Source organism: Brachionichthys hirsutus, chromosome 6, assembly GCF_040956055.1.
Source record: "Brachionichthys hirsutus isolate HB-005 chromosome 6, CSIRO-AGI_Bhir_v1, whole genome shotgun sequence".
NCBI classification, from domain to species: Eukaryota; Metazoa; Chordata; class Actinopteri; order Lophiiformes; family Brachionichthyidae; genus Brachionichthys; species Brachionichthys hirsutus.
The window spans coordinates 3,455,747-3,476,030 of NC_090902.1; the positions used below are offsets into that span (position 1 = coordinate 3,455,747).

Here is a 20,284-nt window from a genome sequence, read left to right on the forward strand (position 1 = left end):
GCGACACAAAGATGCTAAGAATACGATTGGAGCAAAGTCACCTTTGTGTGTGTGTGTCAAGGTCAAATAGAGAAGTGCAGGCAGAAGTCTCTGCGTGTGTGTTGACAGTCTGACACACACGGTTGTGTATTTGTGCGCTGCTGCTGATTGGCTTTGTTAGCACACGTGTGTGTTATGGATGTATGTCCAGAGTAAACGTTTATTTTCCCAGAGGGGAACTTTGTCTCGGGGGGGGGGGGGGGGGACATCGATTTGCCTGAAAGACATAAACAACCTTAAAGAGACAAAACTGAATATCGGTCGACGCCCCGTGCCTCTCGTTCCCGCTTTGTCATTACGTTTGTCTTCCCGATACGCAATAGAGTTCCGGACGATGTGTTGTGTCACATCAGGAGTAATTTAGCTCGCATCGGTATTCGTTAGAGAGGAATAAAAAGAAAAAGTACTTCATCGCGGTTCATGTAAGAAGAAAACAAACCCTTGTTGGTGTTTAAACCGGTGCGTAGATTTGAGTGCTTCCTCCGTCTGCATGTCGGAAGGGCTGTACATTAAAAGCACAAGAAACACACACACACACAGGCTGAGTTCTTTTATTCAGATTACCTCTCTGCACACACTCGATCACACACACACACACACACACACACAAACATTGCATGGCACACACACTTCAAGCTGGGCCAGGCGTATTTCTGATAGTTCCTTTTGTCTTTGAAGCTCTTCGGGCCAAATTGTTCCAATGATGATAAATGTCATGTCATTATTTCCCTCCTTTGTCTGTCTCTTCTGCCTGTGTCTTTGTAGTGTGTGTGTGTGTGTGTGTGTGTGTGTGTAGACCAAATCTTTGTGGTTTTGTTTATCATTTGATTTCATATATCTTTGAGTGCTTTAAATAATTAAAGTAAGGTCATCTCTCTCTCCCTCCCTCCAGAGACCTCAGCGAAAACCAGATTCAGGCGGTTCCCAGGAAAGCTTTCCGAGGAATCACAAGTGTCAAGAACCTGTAAGCACAAACGCGCCTCTCTTTTCCTTCTTTCTCCACCAGCACCATTTTTTTTATGGTGAATTGAATTTCTATTTTTATTGCACAATCAAGTTTATCCCATTTTTAATGCAGTCGAAGGTATTACGAGTGTCCTCTACGAAACCCTAATCTAGTAGCTTTAATTGAAAACCTGGTTGATGAATGTTCTCTGATCCTACGACGCCTTTAACGTGAATATTTCCGTTTCGTGAAATAAAGTAGCAACGTAAATGTTGAGTTGCTGATCTAAATATTTAATGAGTGGGCTTGTCAGCCTGCATTTTCAATGACCTTATATTCAAATACCCATTTTCCATTACTTTGCATCCTGCTTTTCTCGTCTTCTTCTTCTCCTTTTCCTCCCATCTTTTCCTGTCCATAGAGGTTTTGTCGTCATGACGAGTGCTCAATAACGCCGTGTCATTTATTCATGACATCCTAATCACCAATAGTGTGATCAATGCAGGCGCCCGATCAATGCTCCTCATCAATAACGACTGATCAATCTGAGCTGATGCTGCATAGGGAACTAACAACCAGACAGACACTGGGGCGTAAACAATGTCCTCAAGGCAATAGAATAGAATAGAATAGATTAGACATGTCTTATCAGTCATGACTGACATTACACAGGAAAGAAATGGAGAATCGTAATGCCTGCAGGAGGCACAAAGATAATAAGCCATCCTTCTGGAAGCTCTTCCAGCCTAATTCAAAAGTCAAGCTGTTTTTTTTTTTTTACTAAAAAAGAAGAACGGGAGGAAGACGCAAACTACAATGAGTGTGATCTCATCCAGATTGTCTTTTGTGGTGATTTCATTGCAATTTGAACAAATAATAATCAGCGCTCTTCTTTTTGCTTGAACTCCATGCAAACGAAACAAAGTAAAAAGTTCACCAAAAAAAATGATTTCAACTCAGAAGGTAGTGAGTCATGGTTGTAATCACCGTGGCAACGATGGGTCACATCCGACCGCGTGTCATGTTTGTGGCGCGGTAGATAAAGATGAATCAGCATCCGTTTCCTCCTGCAATACGATGAAAGCTCCGAAATGGTCCGGAGATCGAGGCTCTGCCGGCGTTATTCTCTGAGCTGCTGTTTTCGTACCACTTCCAATAACGAACTGTAAAAGACTGCGGTCCTGCCAGCCGGCCAGTCTGCTGGTGACCATGTGACATCATCACAAACGCCGTAGCGGCTTCCAAGCTAAGCTTGTGGTTCGATTGTTTCCTCGACTACATGAAGTGTTTTCTTTGTAAAGCTGACAGGAGCTGCTCATTAACATCCGGCCCCGCTGGTCGAGTTTTTGGAGCCGTGTTGCCGTTCAGTTTGCAGTTCTCCATGGTGATTTTTGGGCTCATCTCGCACCCCCTCTCTCTGCGTACATCAGGCGGTATTTTCTCAACGCCGAAGTATGACCTCAGGAACTTTTTGACCATCGGTGAACTCACTCGAAATTCTGCTCTTGAGTTTGGGTTGGCGCCGTCGTTGCAATATTTCACCCACAAGTGAAAACACTGCTTAGCAACGGGTTCTCGCAGAGATGATTTCGACTGCTTGAATTTATTCCCAGTTCTTCCCGATAATCATCATTAACCCTTGAGCGCTCAACATTTATGCATTTGTGTTAAAATGTGCACAAACAGATTCAGTCATTTGACTTTCTTTCATTTCGTCCTTGTTGGTTTTCTTCTCTTTTCCGGTTTGATAGACTTTCTGCTCCCTGTCCTCCTTTCGCTCCTCCATCACCTTCTCTTTCATCTGTCACATCTTCAAGCTGCATCATCCCTATCAACAGTTTCACTTTCCTCGTCTACTTTTGCTTCTTGTGTACTGTCATCTGTCTTATTTTTTTCCCCCCGTTTCTCCTTTCTGGTCTTCCTCACTCTTTTCTTCAAATCCTCTTTCATTGATTTTATTTTGCTCTGTAACCACCCCACCCTCCTTTAAGTTCTCTCTCTTTTCTTACGATTCCTGTCTTTCTTTCTCTCCTTTTTTGACCTCCCTCCATCCATCCCTTCTTCCATTAGACAAGGTGACTCCAGCAGTAAAAGGCTCCAATCGTCCATTATACCACAGACGGAAAAAAGCGTCATGACATTCTGTCCCTGGTGGACACAGCATTGATTTTCTCATATGTCTCTCTCTCTCTTTCTCTTCCTTGATCTTATTCTGTCTCCCTTACTGTCTCGTTGCCTCCCTCACTCATACTCAATATATGTCTCTCGCCCTTTCTGTTCGTCTGAGAGCAGAGTCTCTATATCGGTCTTGTTCCCTTTCATCCTGTGGCTAGCGTAGCGTCACCAATCATTGCACTTCTTACACACACACACACACACACACACAAACTCAGTGACCCTGCTAACACCCTGCTATCAGGTTAGCTACTTTGCTGAACCTGCAAATTCGGCCTCAAACCCTGCATCTGTCCCATAGGTGTGTGCATGTAGACTCATCTCATAATTTCATCCCATCTCATCTTATCTCATCTAATCATTTCATCTTATCTCATCAGCTTATCTCATTTTGTTTCATCTTTTCTCATCTCATCATTTCATCTCATTTTATCTCATCATCTCATCTCATCTTGTTTCATCTTTTCTTATCTCATCATTTCATTTCATCTTATCTCATCATCTTATCTCATCTCATCTTATCTCATCTCATCATTTCATTTGATCTCATCTTGGTTCAGATAATTTTATCTCATAATCTTATCTCATCTCATGCAGTAGGGATCGTGGCTGGTTGAAACAGGCTGCCCCTGTGTTTCTGACTAATCCATGTCAGATCACTTGAATCGAGCGTGAAATACATAAAGTTGCTGGTACCAGCATCAAGCTAGTTTTCTGCCCCTCCCCCACCGCAGCCTATAATTCACTTTATGGTATGGTCAGCACCAAATTTTGTTTCTTTAATTAACCTAATTGTTACTACAGTTTTTAACCGCTGAAGTCAAGATGGGAGTTTTTAAAGCCAAATACGTTTTAAGCCTATCAATCTGGACAACTCTTAAATTATATTAGTGGAGTTTCACTGCTGCAAGCCTTCCTCCGTGACTAACAGCCGCTAGCGCTCCAGCAAAGACGCAGCATGCTAATGAAATAAAACCTTCAAAAACGATGCAGCACTGCTTCGTTCAGCCTCCGCTAATTAGTTAGGGTGAGAATTTATATATATGTCTGCATATATAACTGTACAAACACACTGTTTTTCTTTCAGGAGTTACAAAGTCCTTGTATAAACAGATCTGATCACATTCAGTTCAATTAAAAGTTTGTTCATTTCCCAAAAATAACACGTGCAGAAAAGTTTACATCATCACCTAAAAGTGCCAGAAAATGAATTGAACGCAAAAACACCTCCATGAGAATTGAACCCACGTCATCTGCGAGGAGCTACTACAGCCTTGCCCTGTCAGTAGGGATAAAGTTGCAGCCGATTGGTGCGTATTCAGACATAAAACATGAGCTACTCCCTGAATACCATTTAAAATGAAGTACTTTTTTCCCTTCAGACCCATAAAGGTTACGTCCCAGCGTTCAGGTAGGTGAAAAGGCTTCTGGCTTCCATTGAGGAAGCAACAATAAAATAAATGCGATCATCCACAGATCGTTGTGACGGCTAAATCACAGCGTACAGTATGTGAGTCTCTGACGCTCGGGGGCCTCTGTGGTGGGATTACCGATGGGAATGGGCGCATCAGATAAGGTGCAGCTGTTCCGGGTGGCCTCGGATTGCACCTCAGTGCCCACACAGGCGGATCTTTATCTTATCGAGCCTTTGTGTTCTTATTTTGTTCCTGTTCTCCAACCGCCTACCGTCTCCCTCTCTTTCCTCCTTTTTATTATGATGAAATTGAATTAATTTGCCCCCTCTGGCTCCACCTGTTCTCAACCGCTACGGCCTCACCGTACATTCAGGTAGTTCCGAAGAAAGTTATATGTCATTTTTGCAAACAATATAACCGCACAGTATTTCAGTTTAAGAATGAAAAAGAGGCGGCCCCATGGCTTTCCTTCTATAACTCTCTCCTTCCTGTCATCCTCTCCTTTCTCTTCCCCCCCTCGTAAAACGCCTCCACACTCCATGCTTCACGACCCACAATGCAGTGCAGGATGGCTGTTTGTTTGAATTATGACTACAGCGCCTAAGAGAGAGGGGGTGAGAACACCGTGTCGGCACAAACACATGCAGAAGTTCCCGACCTGCTCTGCTGTGAGTTCCTCTCGTTGCAGATGCTTGTCTCCGGTTGTTGTTTTAAAACCACAATTACAATAATGCTCGACTATCTCAACACCGATGCTCAACAATTATTAATGAAAGGCGAACATCTGTAAACAAAGGTGACACCAGGTGACATGTGAGGAATAAATCCGGGAGATGATGGAGGAACAGTGCTTATACCCCCCATCATCGTCTTTAAACGACAGGATGGGGCTCATTATATAAAGGTCATGACCAACTGAGTCAGGAGGGAGAAAATGTAAATGCGCTCCATATGAATCTTCACATAACCCGAACCCAATCCCCAGATGCAAATTGGTGGGATTTGCAATTCTGTTTTGATGTAAGATTCACTTAAGCGAACATCGAGGGGAAACGCGCTGCTCAGATTGTGTCGGTTCAGATTCACGAGGACAGACACTTATTCTGCGTGTGGGATTGGAGAGGGTTGCAGGGCAAATCCTCTGACATTAGGCAAATGAGCGCCTGTCTATTTTTACTCTTCCTTTATCTTCTAATCCTTTTAATTTCAAGTAAGGTTTAGAGCTATTTAGAATTGTATTTAAATAAACAACCAGAATGAAGACTTTGATGGAAAGCTGTCCTTGGCAGCTTGAACTAATGTCGCTCTGAAACACAATCAGACAGTTGTGGGCTCATAATTATGTGAAAAACGCAGGGCCTTCCTGTACTATTGCATCCACTAAAAGCAAAGCACCATTTGCAAGTAAAAGTCTGCCTTTTATTCCCCAAATTGTCCATTATTTAGTGCATGCAGGGCCGGCCAGGCGGGCACGCTTCCAGCCACCCTGCATTAATCGGACGTCGACTGTACCGCAGGTTTTTTACAGCGTGCGATTTCCAAGAATCGACGGTATTAATCAACATCACAGCGGCGCCTGCTTTGCAAACATGCTGATGTCATGACATGATTCCATAAAGAGTGGTGAAGAGAGATTTTTAATGTTGCAGAATGCTAAGGGCTAGAGGAGGCCCTCCATTCGTCAGGTATTCCCATCACATCCATCCTTAATCCACGTATCTGCCACTCTCCACTCCGTGCTCTGCAGGCTTTCGTGTTTTCTTTCCGTCCGTGTTTTCTCAGGTCTTGACTATTTGTCTTTCTTATCTCCATCCTCCTTATCCTTTACCTCTCTCTCTTTTACTCTTTGCTTTCTTCTCTCAAACAATCTGTGATTTTTGTTTCTCATTTTTTTTAACCACGCGGCGTCTCGCTGTATTTCTCCTCGCTGGTTTTCCTTTCACATCGTTACTCACTTACGTTGGAATAGTTCTGTCTAAACATGAATTAGCGTCGGCAGCAAGGTGACAATTTTTACCCCGCAGATGAAGCACGCAAGAAGGTAGAGGATATTGTGCAGATCTTTGTGGCATGACTTTAAAAATCTCGAATGCAACACATTTTTGTTCAGATTTCCTGGAGTAAGTAGAGAGGAAGAGATCACACAAGTATTTGTTATTGTACTCAAGACAACACAACTCCACTATCTTTGAAGAAGTAGTCATTTCAACCAAACCACAGCCTTTCCCTGAACCGGACACTCTTCTTTTATTTCGTAATCGTAACCATTTTATAAATCATATTTACATTTTAGCAGCGATGACGTGAAGGTTTAAAAGTCAATAATGTCAGTTTTCTTGCGACATGAACATTTTGTTCCCATCTTAAATTAAATCGAGACAAGCAAGACTTTATAAATTCTGTTTTTTGTGTCGTTCACCTTCCAACGTGCCGCTTTCCACCAAATCATACAAAGAGGTCTATCGAAGCGATAAATAGAGATGCAGCCCATCAGCGCTTATACGCCCAATATTTATTACATGTGCAGCCCTTGTTAGTTAGCGTGACGTTCCTTTCTGGACACAAATGAGCTCCGTCTGGCAAATTGAATCTTTTTTTAATGATTTTTTGTCAGAATGTCTGTGTTTATTTTGAAATAATCAGTATTTTGCGCTGAATAGAACCCCTGCTATCCCATCTTGCTTCCTCTGTCCTTTCATAAATTACTTAGTCCATAGTGGTTGCTCCCTGATAGATTAATTGAGCAGCGTGTGTGTGTGTGTGTGTGTCTGCTTCCTTGTGCTCCAGATGATAGCAGAGGGAAGCAATGAATCAGTCTGCCGATAAGTCTTATGATAGACATGATTAAACACAACAACTAATTATATGGAAGGAAATTAAATTCTGCCCCCCCCGGTTATATCCCCTGTAACAAACATCCCTAGATCTGAAATCATAAAAGCCCCCCCCCCCCCCCCCCCCCCCCCACACACACACACACAGGCAAGAAAGGGCTATATCCCCACGCATGCACATGGGGCACGCCCTCGTTACAGAACGACACCTATCGAGTCTCGACTAATCGGGCCGCTTGGTGAACAAAGCCGTCGTGCCGCGGATGAGGATGGATCACGGAGTACAACGTCAATCCAGCAGACATTCACAAACACATGAAAATCACAGATGTGACATTTTTGGGAGCGTAGGGATCATCTGTTCTTAAAATGATGGAGATGACAGTTCCACACTGACGTGATGGGAATCTCCCATCCTCACATGGAGGTAAAGAAATGGTGGAGTCTAATCAGCAGAGGTGTGGAGAAGAAAGATAGAAAGACTTTCTGGAGATGACAGGATGCAGAACATGGCATCCGACCCACCAGACATTTGGGATTGTTTTGGGGAATCACCAGCTAACCTTTCACATCCACTTCCAGCATTTCTTTTTTTATCCACGCTTCCTACAAGACTTTCTAGCGATAGCTTTTGTAGGGAAGTTTCACCGTTAAGGGAAAAAGTCAGTGAAAATTGGACAGCTCTGCCATGTGGTTGAGGTTTCGGATAGTTTTGAGGATTGGATCTGTCGGTACCTGGATGAATCAGAAGACACTCCCTTCAGCAGACCTCCTGATTCTCCAGAACAGGCTCACCCTAGCCGTACACTGAATGCTTAACGCTACAGGAAGCGCTGTAGTACGAAGGCGTCAATGCCTTTTACATTGCTGTTAGTCTCCATATGGCTGATCAGGCTGGATGCCAGTTTGCCTTCATAACATAAGCCTCTTAATTACATCAAGCACAAACATGGTGCAGCCATATGGTGGTGTGATCCCCAGAATCACTGTGTTTGGAGTCGGTTGTTAAACAGATGCTCACGTTCACACATTCTCTTCTTCCAATAAGTAGCAAAAAAAAAAAAAAAGGAAGAATAAATGTAAATTGTAGCTTTTAAAGAAATGCATCCATATTTAGTGCTGCTGTGATCCTAGCAGCCGTGTTAAGTTAATCAACTCAGACGTATCTGCCCGTCAAAAATAAGACGCCCTTATCTCTAAACAGTTTCAATGATCGCTGTCGTGCACATTGTTGCTGCCGCACGGAAATTCCCTGACGAGTATCCTGATCAAACAAGTGCAGTAATCTGATTTTGTGCAAAGTCTGTAAATGTAAATGTCGTGCAGCTCATGCCGGTGCCAACTGGCTTCCTGAGCATTTTCTGTTGTCAATTTCTTTTTTCTTTCTCTGAAGTGAAGCAATGATGGATGCGCTATAGTTAGTTATAGGATGGAGTTTGAGAAGAGAAAAGGTGAATTGGATTCAAAGACAAGAGGCGCCGGAGAGAGTAAAAAAAATGGATTATGAAGGAATGAAGACGTGGAACGAACAAGAAAAATGGAGAACACGGATGCTCGGAAACGAGTCAGACAAAAAGGGATTAGGGATGGAAAGAGGCAATGATGAGATGGGATGGGGAAGGGGATGAGACTCTGGATGTTAAAGATGCTTTTTGGTGTCTGTGTGACACCATAAATGCCAATCATCTAGTTAAAAATCTTCTACATATCCATCCTTCCCTTGCCTTTCCATTCATCTGCTCCTCCGCATACTGAGTAGAATGGATGGTGGGATGAGTAGGAGGAGAGGAAGGACGAGAAAGGAGAAGTGAGTTTCCTGGGGTTGTTGGGTTCGTGGATGGACGGTGGCGGGGAGGGAGGGCTGAATAGAGACCCGAGCAAATTAAAGTAAAAGCAACGGCTGATGATGGAGAACAGGGTGCATCTGGGGGCCCGGGGAACGGAGGCGGGAGGGAGGGGGGAGAAAGTAGGGAGTGGGTGAGGGGGGGGAAAGGGGAAGAGAGGCAGAGTCGTGACTTTAGGTTGATTTACAGAGGCTTTCCTTTTAATAAAATTGTTTCAGTGACAGAGCCGGTAAAGGCCCTTAATGGATTGGCTGGGCTAATGTAATGAAATTACTCCCTCTTTCACTACATGGGGGGGGGGGGGGGGGTAAAAGAACACATGGGGGAGGAGAGGAAAGGAAGAGGAGGAGGAGTGGAAGAAGAGAAAATGCAATTAATATTTACAGAACAGACAAGCAGGGTGGGCTTTAGAAGCTCTCTCCCTCTCTTCTTCACTGCGCCTACCTCTCTCGCCTCACTCTCTTCCGGTGGCCAGTGCGCACTGGGCATGCAGCAGGGGAGGGAGGTGATAGGCTGACGCCGGACAGGCCACTTCAGCATACCGGTCTCCTCTCTGGCATTCTCCTCTTCCTCTCTTCCTCTCTTCCTCTCTTCCTCTCCTCAGGGCTGGCCTGACCAGCACCGAGGTGAGAGACTTAACCTTAGCTCACGCGCTATCGTCTGGACCGGGTAGCCTTAGAGGGTGGAGGTGTGTGTGTGTGTGTGGGGGGGGGGTCTGGGAGTCAGGGCAGTGTCTCCTATCTACTACCTTAAAGCCCACTTACTATGGGATCACCTCACACACACACACACGCACACACTCATTCAGGGAACCTGTCTTTTGTTAGTCCCTCCCCCAGCTGAGCCGACCATGCATACTTGCGCCTGACTCTCACCCATCTCTCGCTCTCTCTCTCTCTCTCTTATCTGTGGGTGTGTGTCTTCCCGTGTGTGCGTGGCTGCAGGCAACTGGACAGCAACCACATCAGCTGCATCGAAGATGGAGCTTTCAGAGCGCTGCGCGATCTGGAGATCCTGTAAGTAGAGAAAGAAAGAAAAAAACCGCTCCTCCATCTCTTTCTCCTCTTCCTCCTGCTCTCCTCCTCTCCTCCACTCCACATGCTGTCATGTGTCGTCCGCGGAGCAGGGACCCGTCCTGCGCTCTCCTCCTGTCTGCATCAGGTGATGCAGACACTTGTTCTTCTCCCGTCCTCTCGTCTCTTCCACGTCCTCCCTCGTTCTTTCCCCTTCTATCTACTTTTTCATCCTGTCTCTTTTCTTTGCCCATCTTCACACGGGTGTAGCTTTAACTTGAATGTGGTTTTGTTACAGAAAATGCAGTTCTTTGCATGACATCTGTCATTTGAGACGTCCCTGTGTTATATGTGTGTGCGAGGATTTCCTGGAAAGAGGAAGCGTGTTCATTCGCCGCTAAATCTGTTGCCCTTGACTTATAACGCACGGGAAAACAGGCTCACAGAAGAGTGAGAAAAACTACGCAACAACCACCTGCGGTTTCTCTGCACCATCTGTGCTGCTGCATGTGCGTGTTTCCCTGAGCATACGGCTGTACGCCGATGCTCTCGTGCGTTTGCCTCCAGCTGCCTATGTGATCGAGTGTGCATATGTGTGTGAGCGTGCGTGCGTGCGTGCGTGCGTGTGTGATCTGTCCACATTTCTAGAGCCGGCCGTTTGTCAGGATGTTCGAGACGTACAGCCGCCGTCGAGGAGGTGCCTACCTTCTCTGCACTTTTATGCTTTGGTGCAGATGTGTGTCGTTATATGTCAATAAGTGTGTCTACGTGTGTGTGTGTGTGTGTGTGTGTGTGTGCATGTATTCATGCACAGAGGCAGATGTTGCTTCTCTCTGTGTTTGTGCCAACATATAGAAAAGAATGTGCAATACTGAAGTGGGAAAAGTTAACAAATAGGGCTCCTTCCTTTGTTAGACGTGTGCAGCTTTGCTGGCAGCACATCGGGCGGAAGAAGAGATATCATCACTGAATTTGTCATTAGAGCGTTTGTTTCCGAAGGCAGAAATAAAGACAGAGGCTGCTGATGAAATCCAACAATGAGAGCAGGAAGGAGGAGGAGCACATGATTGAAAAGAACAAGAGCAGAAAATGAGACGGCTGACAGGACTGTCCCGACCCGTCGTCTGTAACACGCCGCGCAGGGCTGGATGCCGATCTTAAATAGCTAATCCCCAAGAGGAAAGGGGTGAAATCCGCAGGGGGAAGCAAGAGCCGATTTGTAATTTGAAGAGTAACAGGAGGTGCTTGAGAATGCTTTGTGGCAGCAGCACGTCTCCCTATCAGTTATGTATGAAGCCTTAAAACTCCAGCAGTGCTTCTGGTTGGGATTTGACCCATTGTCGCATAATGATGTACTTCATCAAGCTACATTACAGGAGGCACGTAATTAAAACTGGAGACCGTTATGTAAAATCCTTCAAATATTAACCCAATATGTTTATATTTAAAATAAAAAACAGACCGTTTGCAAAAAACATCATCCCAATGTCTCCGTGGGAAATAGAGACCAGAGGGAAGAGGTTCAACAGAGGGCTGGAAAATCAGCATCACAGTTGTCATCATTATTTGAAAGGTTCACCATGATTAATGATTATTTATATTCTGTTTCTACACCGCCTGTTAATTCTTCTTCAAGGTGTGGCCTGTAAAAAATAAATGTGCCTTTTAAATACTGTAAAGAAAAGCAAACAATTTGTCAACGTTTGATGTTTGCATGAGCTTGGGTTTATTTTAATTACAACCAAAAACGTAGAATTTTACGATCTTTGAATAATTCACCCTGCCGTGGCTTCCTTTCCAGGCTTAATGTCCTCTCTCCAAACTCTGGTTTTATGCTTCTTTCCCTGCCCTTTTTTATATTTTCTTTTTCTCAGTGCACAATGGAAGTGATGGGGGGGGGGGGGGGCAGATGGAGGCGGATCAGCAGTGCAAGATACAACATATTAGCAATTCATAAGACTCTGACAGCTGAGTACTCTGCAGGATTTACAATTCATTGTAAATACGCAGCGGCTCACATTCACATCAGACAGCGTGACAGCGCACAGTATATTCACTGAATGTTGACGTTTTAATAAAGGTGCGTGTGTGTGTGTGCGCTCGCGCGTGTGCATTTAAGTATTTGTGCATGTGAGCGAAGGGCATGAATGACAGCATGCCATTCTAGAGTGATCTTTATTGTATCCATCTTAACACACAAACACTCCTGCAGAGGCTTATGCATATTTTTCCATATTCCCACACACACACACACACACACACACGCACGCACACGCAGCGCCATCTCCCCAGTGCCTGAGGTTAACTTCTTGACCGTAGCATGAAATGCAGTGATAGAGATAACCCCCTGGAGGTCATGTGACTGCACCAGGTAGGTGTGTATTTTTGTGTGTGTGTGTGTGTGTGTGTGTTTGAAGCTTCATTGCAATCTTGTTTTTTCCTCTCATATCGAACTCTGTGAATCATTTCCGGGTTTTATGGCTGAGGTTGAAATGACTGAGCTGAGGTCGAAGGGCGGGTTCTTCCAGAAACGATTAGCTGATTAATCCATTAGTTAATCAATAGTTATCAGGCGGTATTGCTGTTAATGAAATGAGTCTCGCTTCAGTAGGGGAGTCTCCGCTTTCTTCTATTTTATATTATTGAAAGAGGATTTGTTGTGTGAGATTTTTTTTACCATTGGTAAACACAACAGCCATGCCGTTGCCATGGCATTTTGGAAGAATCATAATTGCACTTTTGTTTCGGGTGAGAGATCTCCACGTTAAAAGAATAAAAATAAATGCATGAAACGATGATAATAAACAGGAAGTTGTGACGGGGAGAAGGAATTGTTGAAATGGTTCCATGTTTTTTGGTTATTTCTTCATCTATCTGTGTGTGTCTTTGTTACACATTTTTTGTGTGGCGTTTTCAAAAGTGATCAATAATACACAATGAAGCTCACGCTGATGATCAGTCACTGATGTTAAAGTCTGTGTGAGAGACTTGTGTGTCTGTATGTGTGCTGCAGCCATTTGTGTGTGTGTGTATGCAACAACTAGCGGAGGAGCCGCACGTGCGCACGCGCGTCGCTAATGACTCTGCACATGAACGAATCTAGTCATTTAAATCAGCTTTTTATCCGAGTCGCTTTGTGTCTCACTGGAGCAGCATCGACGTGTCGAACGCTCCAGTTTAGGACGACGGGCTCATTTTAGAAATTGCTGAATGGATTTCAGTTTGTTTCTTTCATTGCTCTTGTTGCAACTGTTGAAATAAATAAATAAACCAGACGACATGAAAGGATTTACACCCTTTTGTTACACAGAATTCAAAATGATGTGCATTGATTAGAAGTGTTATCATTATTTCCTTTTTTTTATTGCAAATCGATGCTAGATTTTCACATTTTAATTTACTTTTTTTCATCAGCAGGAATAAAAACAGCATTTATAATACTGAGGCGCCCCTTAGAGCTCTTTTGAACGTCGGAACATAAAGCGTCACCAAGAAGTACATCAAATAAAATATGTATCAGTCACACTGGAGCGGAACCGGCCCACGGCCTTCTCTGGGGTGAACGAATACTGGCTCAAAGAAGTCGTTTATATTTTCTGAGAGATTAACACCCGTCAAAAATGTCTGAGCTGCTGTTTCTTTATGTTCCGGAGTAAGAGTTGCTCTCATTGAGCCGCTTTATAGGAAGAAAGATGGATTGGACTGAACACCATTTTACTCGGTATTTCCCTTGATATCCTCTTCTCTTTAGTCATACTTCCTTCCATCTGTGCTGTCTCTTCCAAGGCTGCCAGGATGAAGGTGGTGGATCGGGGTTGTAAAATAAGGGCGCTGTACGCCTTTGATTTATTTAGACACAAAAGGGCTGCAATTACATTCCCTCTCTCTTGTTTTCTTTTTCTTTTGTTTTTTGCCGGACGAGACAAGAGAGAGTTGCAGTTGGGATGGGGAGTGTTCTCAAAAAGGGAGGGGGGGGGGGATAAAGGAGTGGCGCATCCGTGTCAGGAAAGCAGCCAGTTTCTCTGACATAATTTATTAATCTGCTGGTGAACCTGACGAGGAGGTGGGGAAGACGCCAGCCAAGGAAGAGATGGAGAGGAGAGGCAGGACATACAAAGATGTATGTGGAGACAAGAAAAGATAAAAGGGAGGCGCCCAGAGGAAGACGAAGAGGAGAGACACCTGGAAGATGGAGGGAAAGTTAGAACGGATACAAGATCAGGCAAATCAAGAGGATCGGGCCGTATTGGGGAGAAAGATGCATCGGAAAAAAGAGACAAGAAAGAGGAAATGGATGTAGGACTGAAAGGTGTCGAAGACATCGGGGAGCAGTGAGAGATGAAACCAGGGGAAACAACAAAGATGATGGAGCAGAGATTGAAAGGATGAGAGGGAGCCGTATTAATTATTGATGGAACAAGTGTCTGACTGACTGTCTCAATTTGGCCCTTCGTTGGTTCCAGATCAGCGACGGCGATCAGATCGACGTTTCTCAAAGTAAGGACCTCATCTGACGCTCGCTAATGTGGCCGATGCAGAAATGAGAACCCCGTGTCTTAAACTTTTAAAAGGAAAGTTCATTCCATAAGAATAGATTCAGTGTATTGATGTAACATTTGGCTGATTTGATCCCGGATGACGTGCATAAACGAGCTGAATCCCACACACAGATGCACCTAAATAGAATTCCCTACTTCTGTCTTCCACTATTAGCCTTTACCGATCAGACCCCCCCCCCCCTACTGCCACTCTCACAAGATAATGCATTGACATTCCTGACTGTCTTTGCCCTACCTGTCCTCAGGCTGGCCTCCATTGGAACAGAAGCAGAAAGCATTGTTTCTGGGTTCTTACCTCGTAGTCAGTTTGCCACTCATTCTTATGTTTGTAGGAGCTTTTGAAGTCCCCTGTTAACGGCCCCCTTTTCGTCGACGTTCCTTTCATCGACCTCAAATTAAGTGCAGGAAAGTGTATGCGCGCTCATATTAGCTTCACCGCTATGAAAATTTTTTTAAAAACAGTTTATTATTGCAGTAAAGTCAGGGACGGATCTCAATCAAGGCAAATTCATATGTGGTCAAGTTAAAGCTTAAGAAAGTATGAGGGTTATGGTAAAAACTAAATAAACAACGTTCATATGAAAGCTAAAAACTCTGAAACCTTTGAAACGTGGCAACCGCTCAAGCTGCTAAACCCGGGGTTATTCTTTGTTTCTACCAGCCCCCCCCCCCCCCCCCCCCCCGCGCCTGCGTCCTGTGTAGCCCCGCCAGGAATTAGTACCATTTATGATTACTGCAGATGAAAACAGCTGTCGTTTCTAAATTGTCTGCCCTGATTTGGTAAGGGGACGCTGAAGTGCCAAACCAGTGTGTGCGTCTGATCAAAAGGCCCCGACGTCTTCCCCGCGTCGTCTGCACACGGAGCGATCGACCCGCCCTTCACTCACTTTAACAGATTGCGAGCCGTGGCGGCCCAGTCGCGTTCGTCATTAAAGGCCTATCAGAACCAATTAGAGCTGCACAATTATTCTAAACAAGTGGTTTGTCCAATGGTGATTGCTGCTGAAGCACGACTGCGTGTCGTTATTGGCTCGTTCTACTTCGGCACGTTTATCTTTGTGACCCGTACCTGACATCACCGTGAACAGATCTGCGCCACGACTTCATAGAATTATTAAAATAGTGATGCAGGCGTCCTCTTCTCGTCTTGTTTGCTGTGGTGGCAGCGGTGTGGTGATGGTGCGGCAGCTTTTTAGGATGAGGGCAAGAAGGCAAAAATGGGTCTGATGGAAGCGTTACATTTACAACCTCGTGTTTTCCACTTGGCGCCATCCTCCATGTTTAACATGATCCTAGCTTGCAGAGTGGGAGAAAGCCACACGAATTCTTGCAGGAACCAGCAACCAGAGTCTGATTTAGGACAACCGAGAGACCCAAAAGCTTATAGGTAATAGGCTCTGATTAATGAAACGAGCAAAAACGAAATATTATCCTGCTAATTTCGTATTTTTTTGATGATGATGAAAACACAAATGCCGCCACAAACACATGGAAGACTTCCCTTAAAGACCGAGAAGAACGCCCAGACTAAACGGCCCCTCAGTCGGCTTTCTGCTTAATACATTGATTCTGCTGGGGGGTTGGAAGGTCTTTGATGGCCACAGCTGTATGTGCTCAAACTTGTAAGTCTAATAAACACAGCACAAGTGGAAATGTAATTATGCGATAAACACAGTCTATATATTTGGCAGAGGAGAGCCGCGGTGTCGTTTTCATTCCAGAGAATTCCTAGTCTTCCCAACTCACGCCAGTGCAGATGGCAGACCCCCCCCCCCCCCCTCCCCCCCCCGTCGCAACTATGAGTGCCAACGTGTGTTTCTCCTCCGTGAGAGCCCATTTAATGCCCAGAGCCGGCGCTCTTCTGCTTCAACCCGAACACTTTGCATCTCTTACTTTGTTCGGTTGCATCGCTGACATTGGGAGACAAACAGCACAACTTGAAACCGGGACTTTGATCTGAGTTTAACTCTGTTTTTGTTTACCGTATTTAACATGACTGAAGTTAAGTGTTCTTTTGCAATGTTCTGATTAGAGCCACAGACATCGGCTCCATAAGAAGAGTCCATTGCGTGAATAGTTCGGATTCACAAGGGCAAGCCAATCATTGCTAATGATCTGCAGCGTATCAATCAATAGCACATAATCTATTTAAAAAACACTTAGCACATAGCTAACTCCTGATTTGGAATTCCGCTGTGTCTTAGCCAGTGTGTCCGCATGCCTCTGAATCAGTTAAACCCGTTAGCGGCTGTGTCTGCCAGGCCGCATCGGAGTGAATGATGGGTCCCTGTGTGATGATGAATGGTAATTTAGATTTAACATAACTGGACTAACGAGCGCGCTAATGACTCCACAGTTAGCCCGGACAGCTCACACTCGATGGGATCAGGCCTTGCATCCCAATAAGCTGGAGAAAGGGGACGCATTTGCACACTCGCACACCAAGGGAGAAAACAATATGGAAGACAATCGTGATTTTACAGAGTGTTCTTTCCGGAATAGTTTATGTGTGGCTCGGACGCGTCCACATGTGCAAATGCTTCTTAGTATTCCGTGAGTACCGCAGGGCGGCCACGTCAGGCTAATATGAAGCTGATTAATCAATAATTATTCACAAGCCAGCCTCCAACCAGTTGAATCAGACGTGAGGTTTTTTTTTTTTCCTCTGCTGACATCAAGGATTAATGAAAATAGATGATAAGTACTTGATCGTTTGCATATATAACTAGAACAAATCAGTCTCATGTTTCAAAGGGATCTCAATCACAGTCAGAAAATGTAGAGACGGAAGGCGCGGCATGAATCGTTCATCTTCCGAGCTGAAAGGGTTTATTTCTGAAGGTGATGGACTTTTAGTTCATTTTTGCTGCCGCTGTTGAAAATTGTCCTTTTCAAGTTTTGCACGAAAAAAAAGAGAAAAATCCCATCATTGACGTAAAACAACTTTTTTTTAAATCACTTTATTGATGCTATAGTTGTAACCATCAACAGATGCAATCCTGTCTTAAAGTATCATTTATTTTAGCATAAATTGTGGAAGCGGATGCATTTGTGAGGGAACTTTAATTGCTGCCTGGATTATGTTCAGGGACAACATTTATTTCACTGCACTGTTTGTGTTCTGCTCTGGAGTCGCAGGGGGATGGATCGGGATAGATGGCAGATGTTCAGAATGCAGAACTCACAGGTGGTTCGGTCCAGATTCAGGTGTCTGTGGTAATCATGTTTCACTATTCGCTGTGTAAGTGTAATTCTAGGCGTTTTTTGTTGAATGCCAATAACATATTTACACAAAATACCAAATTATCTTCTCTTAATTATCCCGTCCCTTCTGGAGCCTGATTGGTGGAGTTGGGTTGTCATGGTGATTTGCGCTTAGAATCTACTTTGTCTATATAAAAGTTCCTTTTATTTATATAGAATTAGTTTTTTTTTTATCCCACCCTATTTTTCTCCATCGTTGACAACCAGGGGAAAAAACCTTTCCTACCTGCATCCCCTGAATGTATATACAAGTCTAAAAAGAAAAATGGAACACTCCCTAGTCGAACCCTATTTGAATTCCTCATGCAGGACAGTGTTCTGCTGATATCACAGAAAAATGACGAGAGAGAGAGAGAGAGAGAATGAAAAGGAGGTCAGGTGTCACTGAAATAGTGTCCACTGCGCTGGAATTAATTCCGCTTCTCCAAAACTGAAACTGTGGATCTAGACAGACAGAAACTTGGTGGCAAAGAAACAAGGCGAGATGGTCAGAGATGTGGAAGAACGAGTGGATGAACGAGTGGATGAACGAGTGAACGCTGCCACGACGTGACGCGTCCACACAAACACGGCAGAGTCGATCGAGAGGTCTGAGAAGCACTCTGAAGCGCCGGGGAACAGCTGCATATTTTATGACCACTTTCCTCCATGAAGCAAAGCTTTCTGTAAGAGGGTGTGTGTGTGTGTGTGTGTGTGTGTGTGTGTGTGTCTGCGTGAGTGTGTGTCTCTGTGTGGGGGGTTCTTGGCCAATTGACTGTCATAATTCATAAGGGGAGACAGACTGAGTTGCTCAGTGCACTGTAGCTCCACAAGGTGACTTTCACTCAGCATGTAACACACACACACACAGTATATGTACTGTATACTCTTATTTCTCTCAGTATATGTACTGTATACGCTCATTCTCCTCCATTCTCTCATCCCCCTTTCCTCCTGCTTTTGTTCTTTTATTTCCGTTAATTCCTGCCTTCCCTTTTCTCTCTCTTTTTCCGTAGAATCAAAAAGACTTACTTCAGTAGGTAAATTGGGTTGTAATTATACCAAACATGTGCACCTCTGTTCCCGGTGCTTAAAAGGCAACACACCAGCAATGTATTGATATACAAAAGTTAGATTACAATCAATCACTCTGCTTTGCAGGCAAATACATGTCTGTAAAATCTACCCCCTTGATGTAATTTGCCCGAACCAATAGGATTTAGTCGTGCATGCTGAGCGATCATTCAAGCAGTGAGACCCAGAATAAATCTTTTAAACACCAAGAGAGAATAACTAGAAGAATGGAGTGACGTGCATCAAGCTTGTAAGCTGGAGGCATGAATTTATTTCTACCCACTGAGCTGTTACTTCCCAGCCTCACTCCTACTGAGCCTCCGTTATTCTGCAAACTTTCTTGGCTTCAAGTTTGAAAACGTTTCTTTAAAAAGATGTGCATGTGTTGGAATGGGAACCACTGCAGTGCTGTTGTAAGGAAATCAGCCGACACAAATGCAAAGACTGCCTCCAAAGCACATTACCTTGACTTGGACAATTTGCACTCTACAAGAAGAATGCATCCACTCTTTTAACATTTCAAAACCACTCAGAAATGACAAATGCCTTTTGTGTGTGTGTTTTCGTGCTATTTTTGACGTAATTGTAATTTGAACTTGCTTTATTTCTGAATAGAGTAGTTGTTTTTAAAGCTGGTACAACTGTCAGAACCAAGCAAGGTTTAGTGGGTTGAGGAAGCCGATCTGTGTTTGTGTGTATTCTTGCCTTACATGTAAATGTCAAAATATCCCTCGTGCAGTTGGTGTGTGTCCAGCCTGGGTCGCCCCCGGTAACGATTACATTTCTGCGGTTGCATCCTGCTTCCAGATCTGTCTAATGTGCCCTGCGTGTGGACGCTGGATGGAAGCCCCTGAAATGAACCTTTCTGGAACCTCAAGTTTTGTAATACTTGTGTGTGTGTGAAAGTAAATGTCATCAATATACAGCAGCGTCTTTTACCTATAATGCAACCACATCCTCTTGTATGTGTATGCATCTTAGCAGCAATCCATACTGCGTGTCCGAATGTGCGTGTGTCTGTGTGTGTGTGTGTGTGTGTGTGTGTGTGTGTGTGTGTGTGTGTTCGCAATTGAGTCAGAGGAGAATGGGTGATTTTGGTTTGGCTGGCCTTTTGACTTGTTTTTGCATCAGCCGTCACAACC

General features: G+C 44.3%; 1 protein-coding gene across 1 annotated transcript in view; it reads left to right on the forward strand.

Moving 5' to 3' along the window:
* Positions 1–20,284, forward strand: part of slit3 (slit homolog 3 (Drosophila)) — a 166,471-nt gene that overhangs the window by 84,975 nt on the left and 61,212 nt on the right. Inside the window, exons 5-6 of the mRNA XM_068740660.1 lie at positions 932–1,003; positions 10,198–10,269. Coding sequence (XP_068596761.1) covers positions 932–1,003; positions 10,198–10,269 — 144 coding nt within the window. The remainder of the gene's footprint in view (positions 1–931; positions 1,004–10,197; positions 10,270–20,284) is intronic.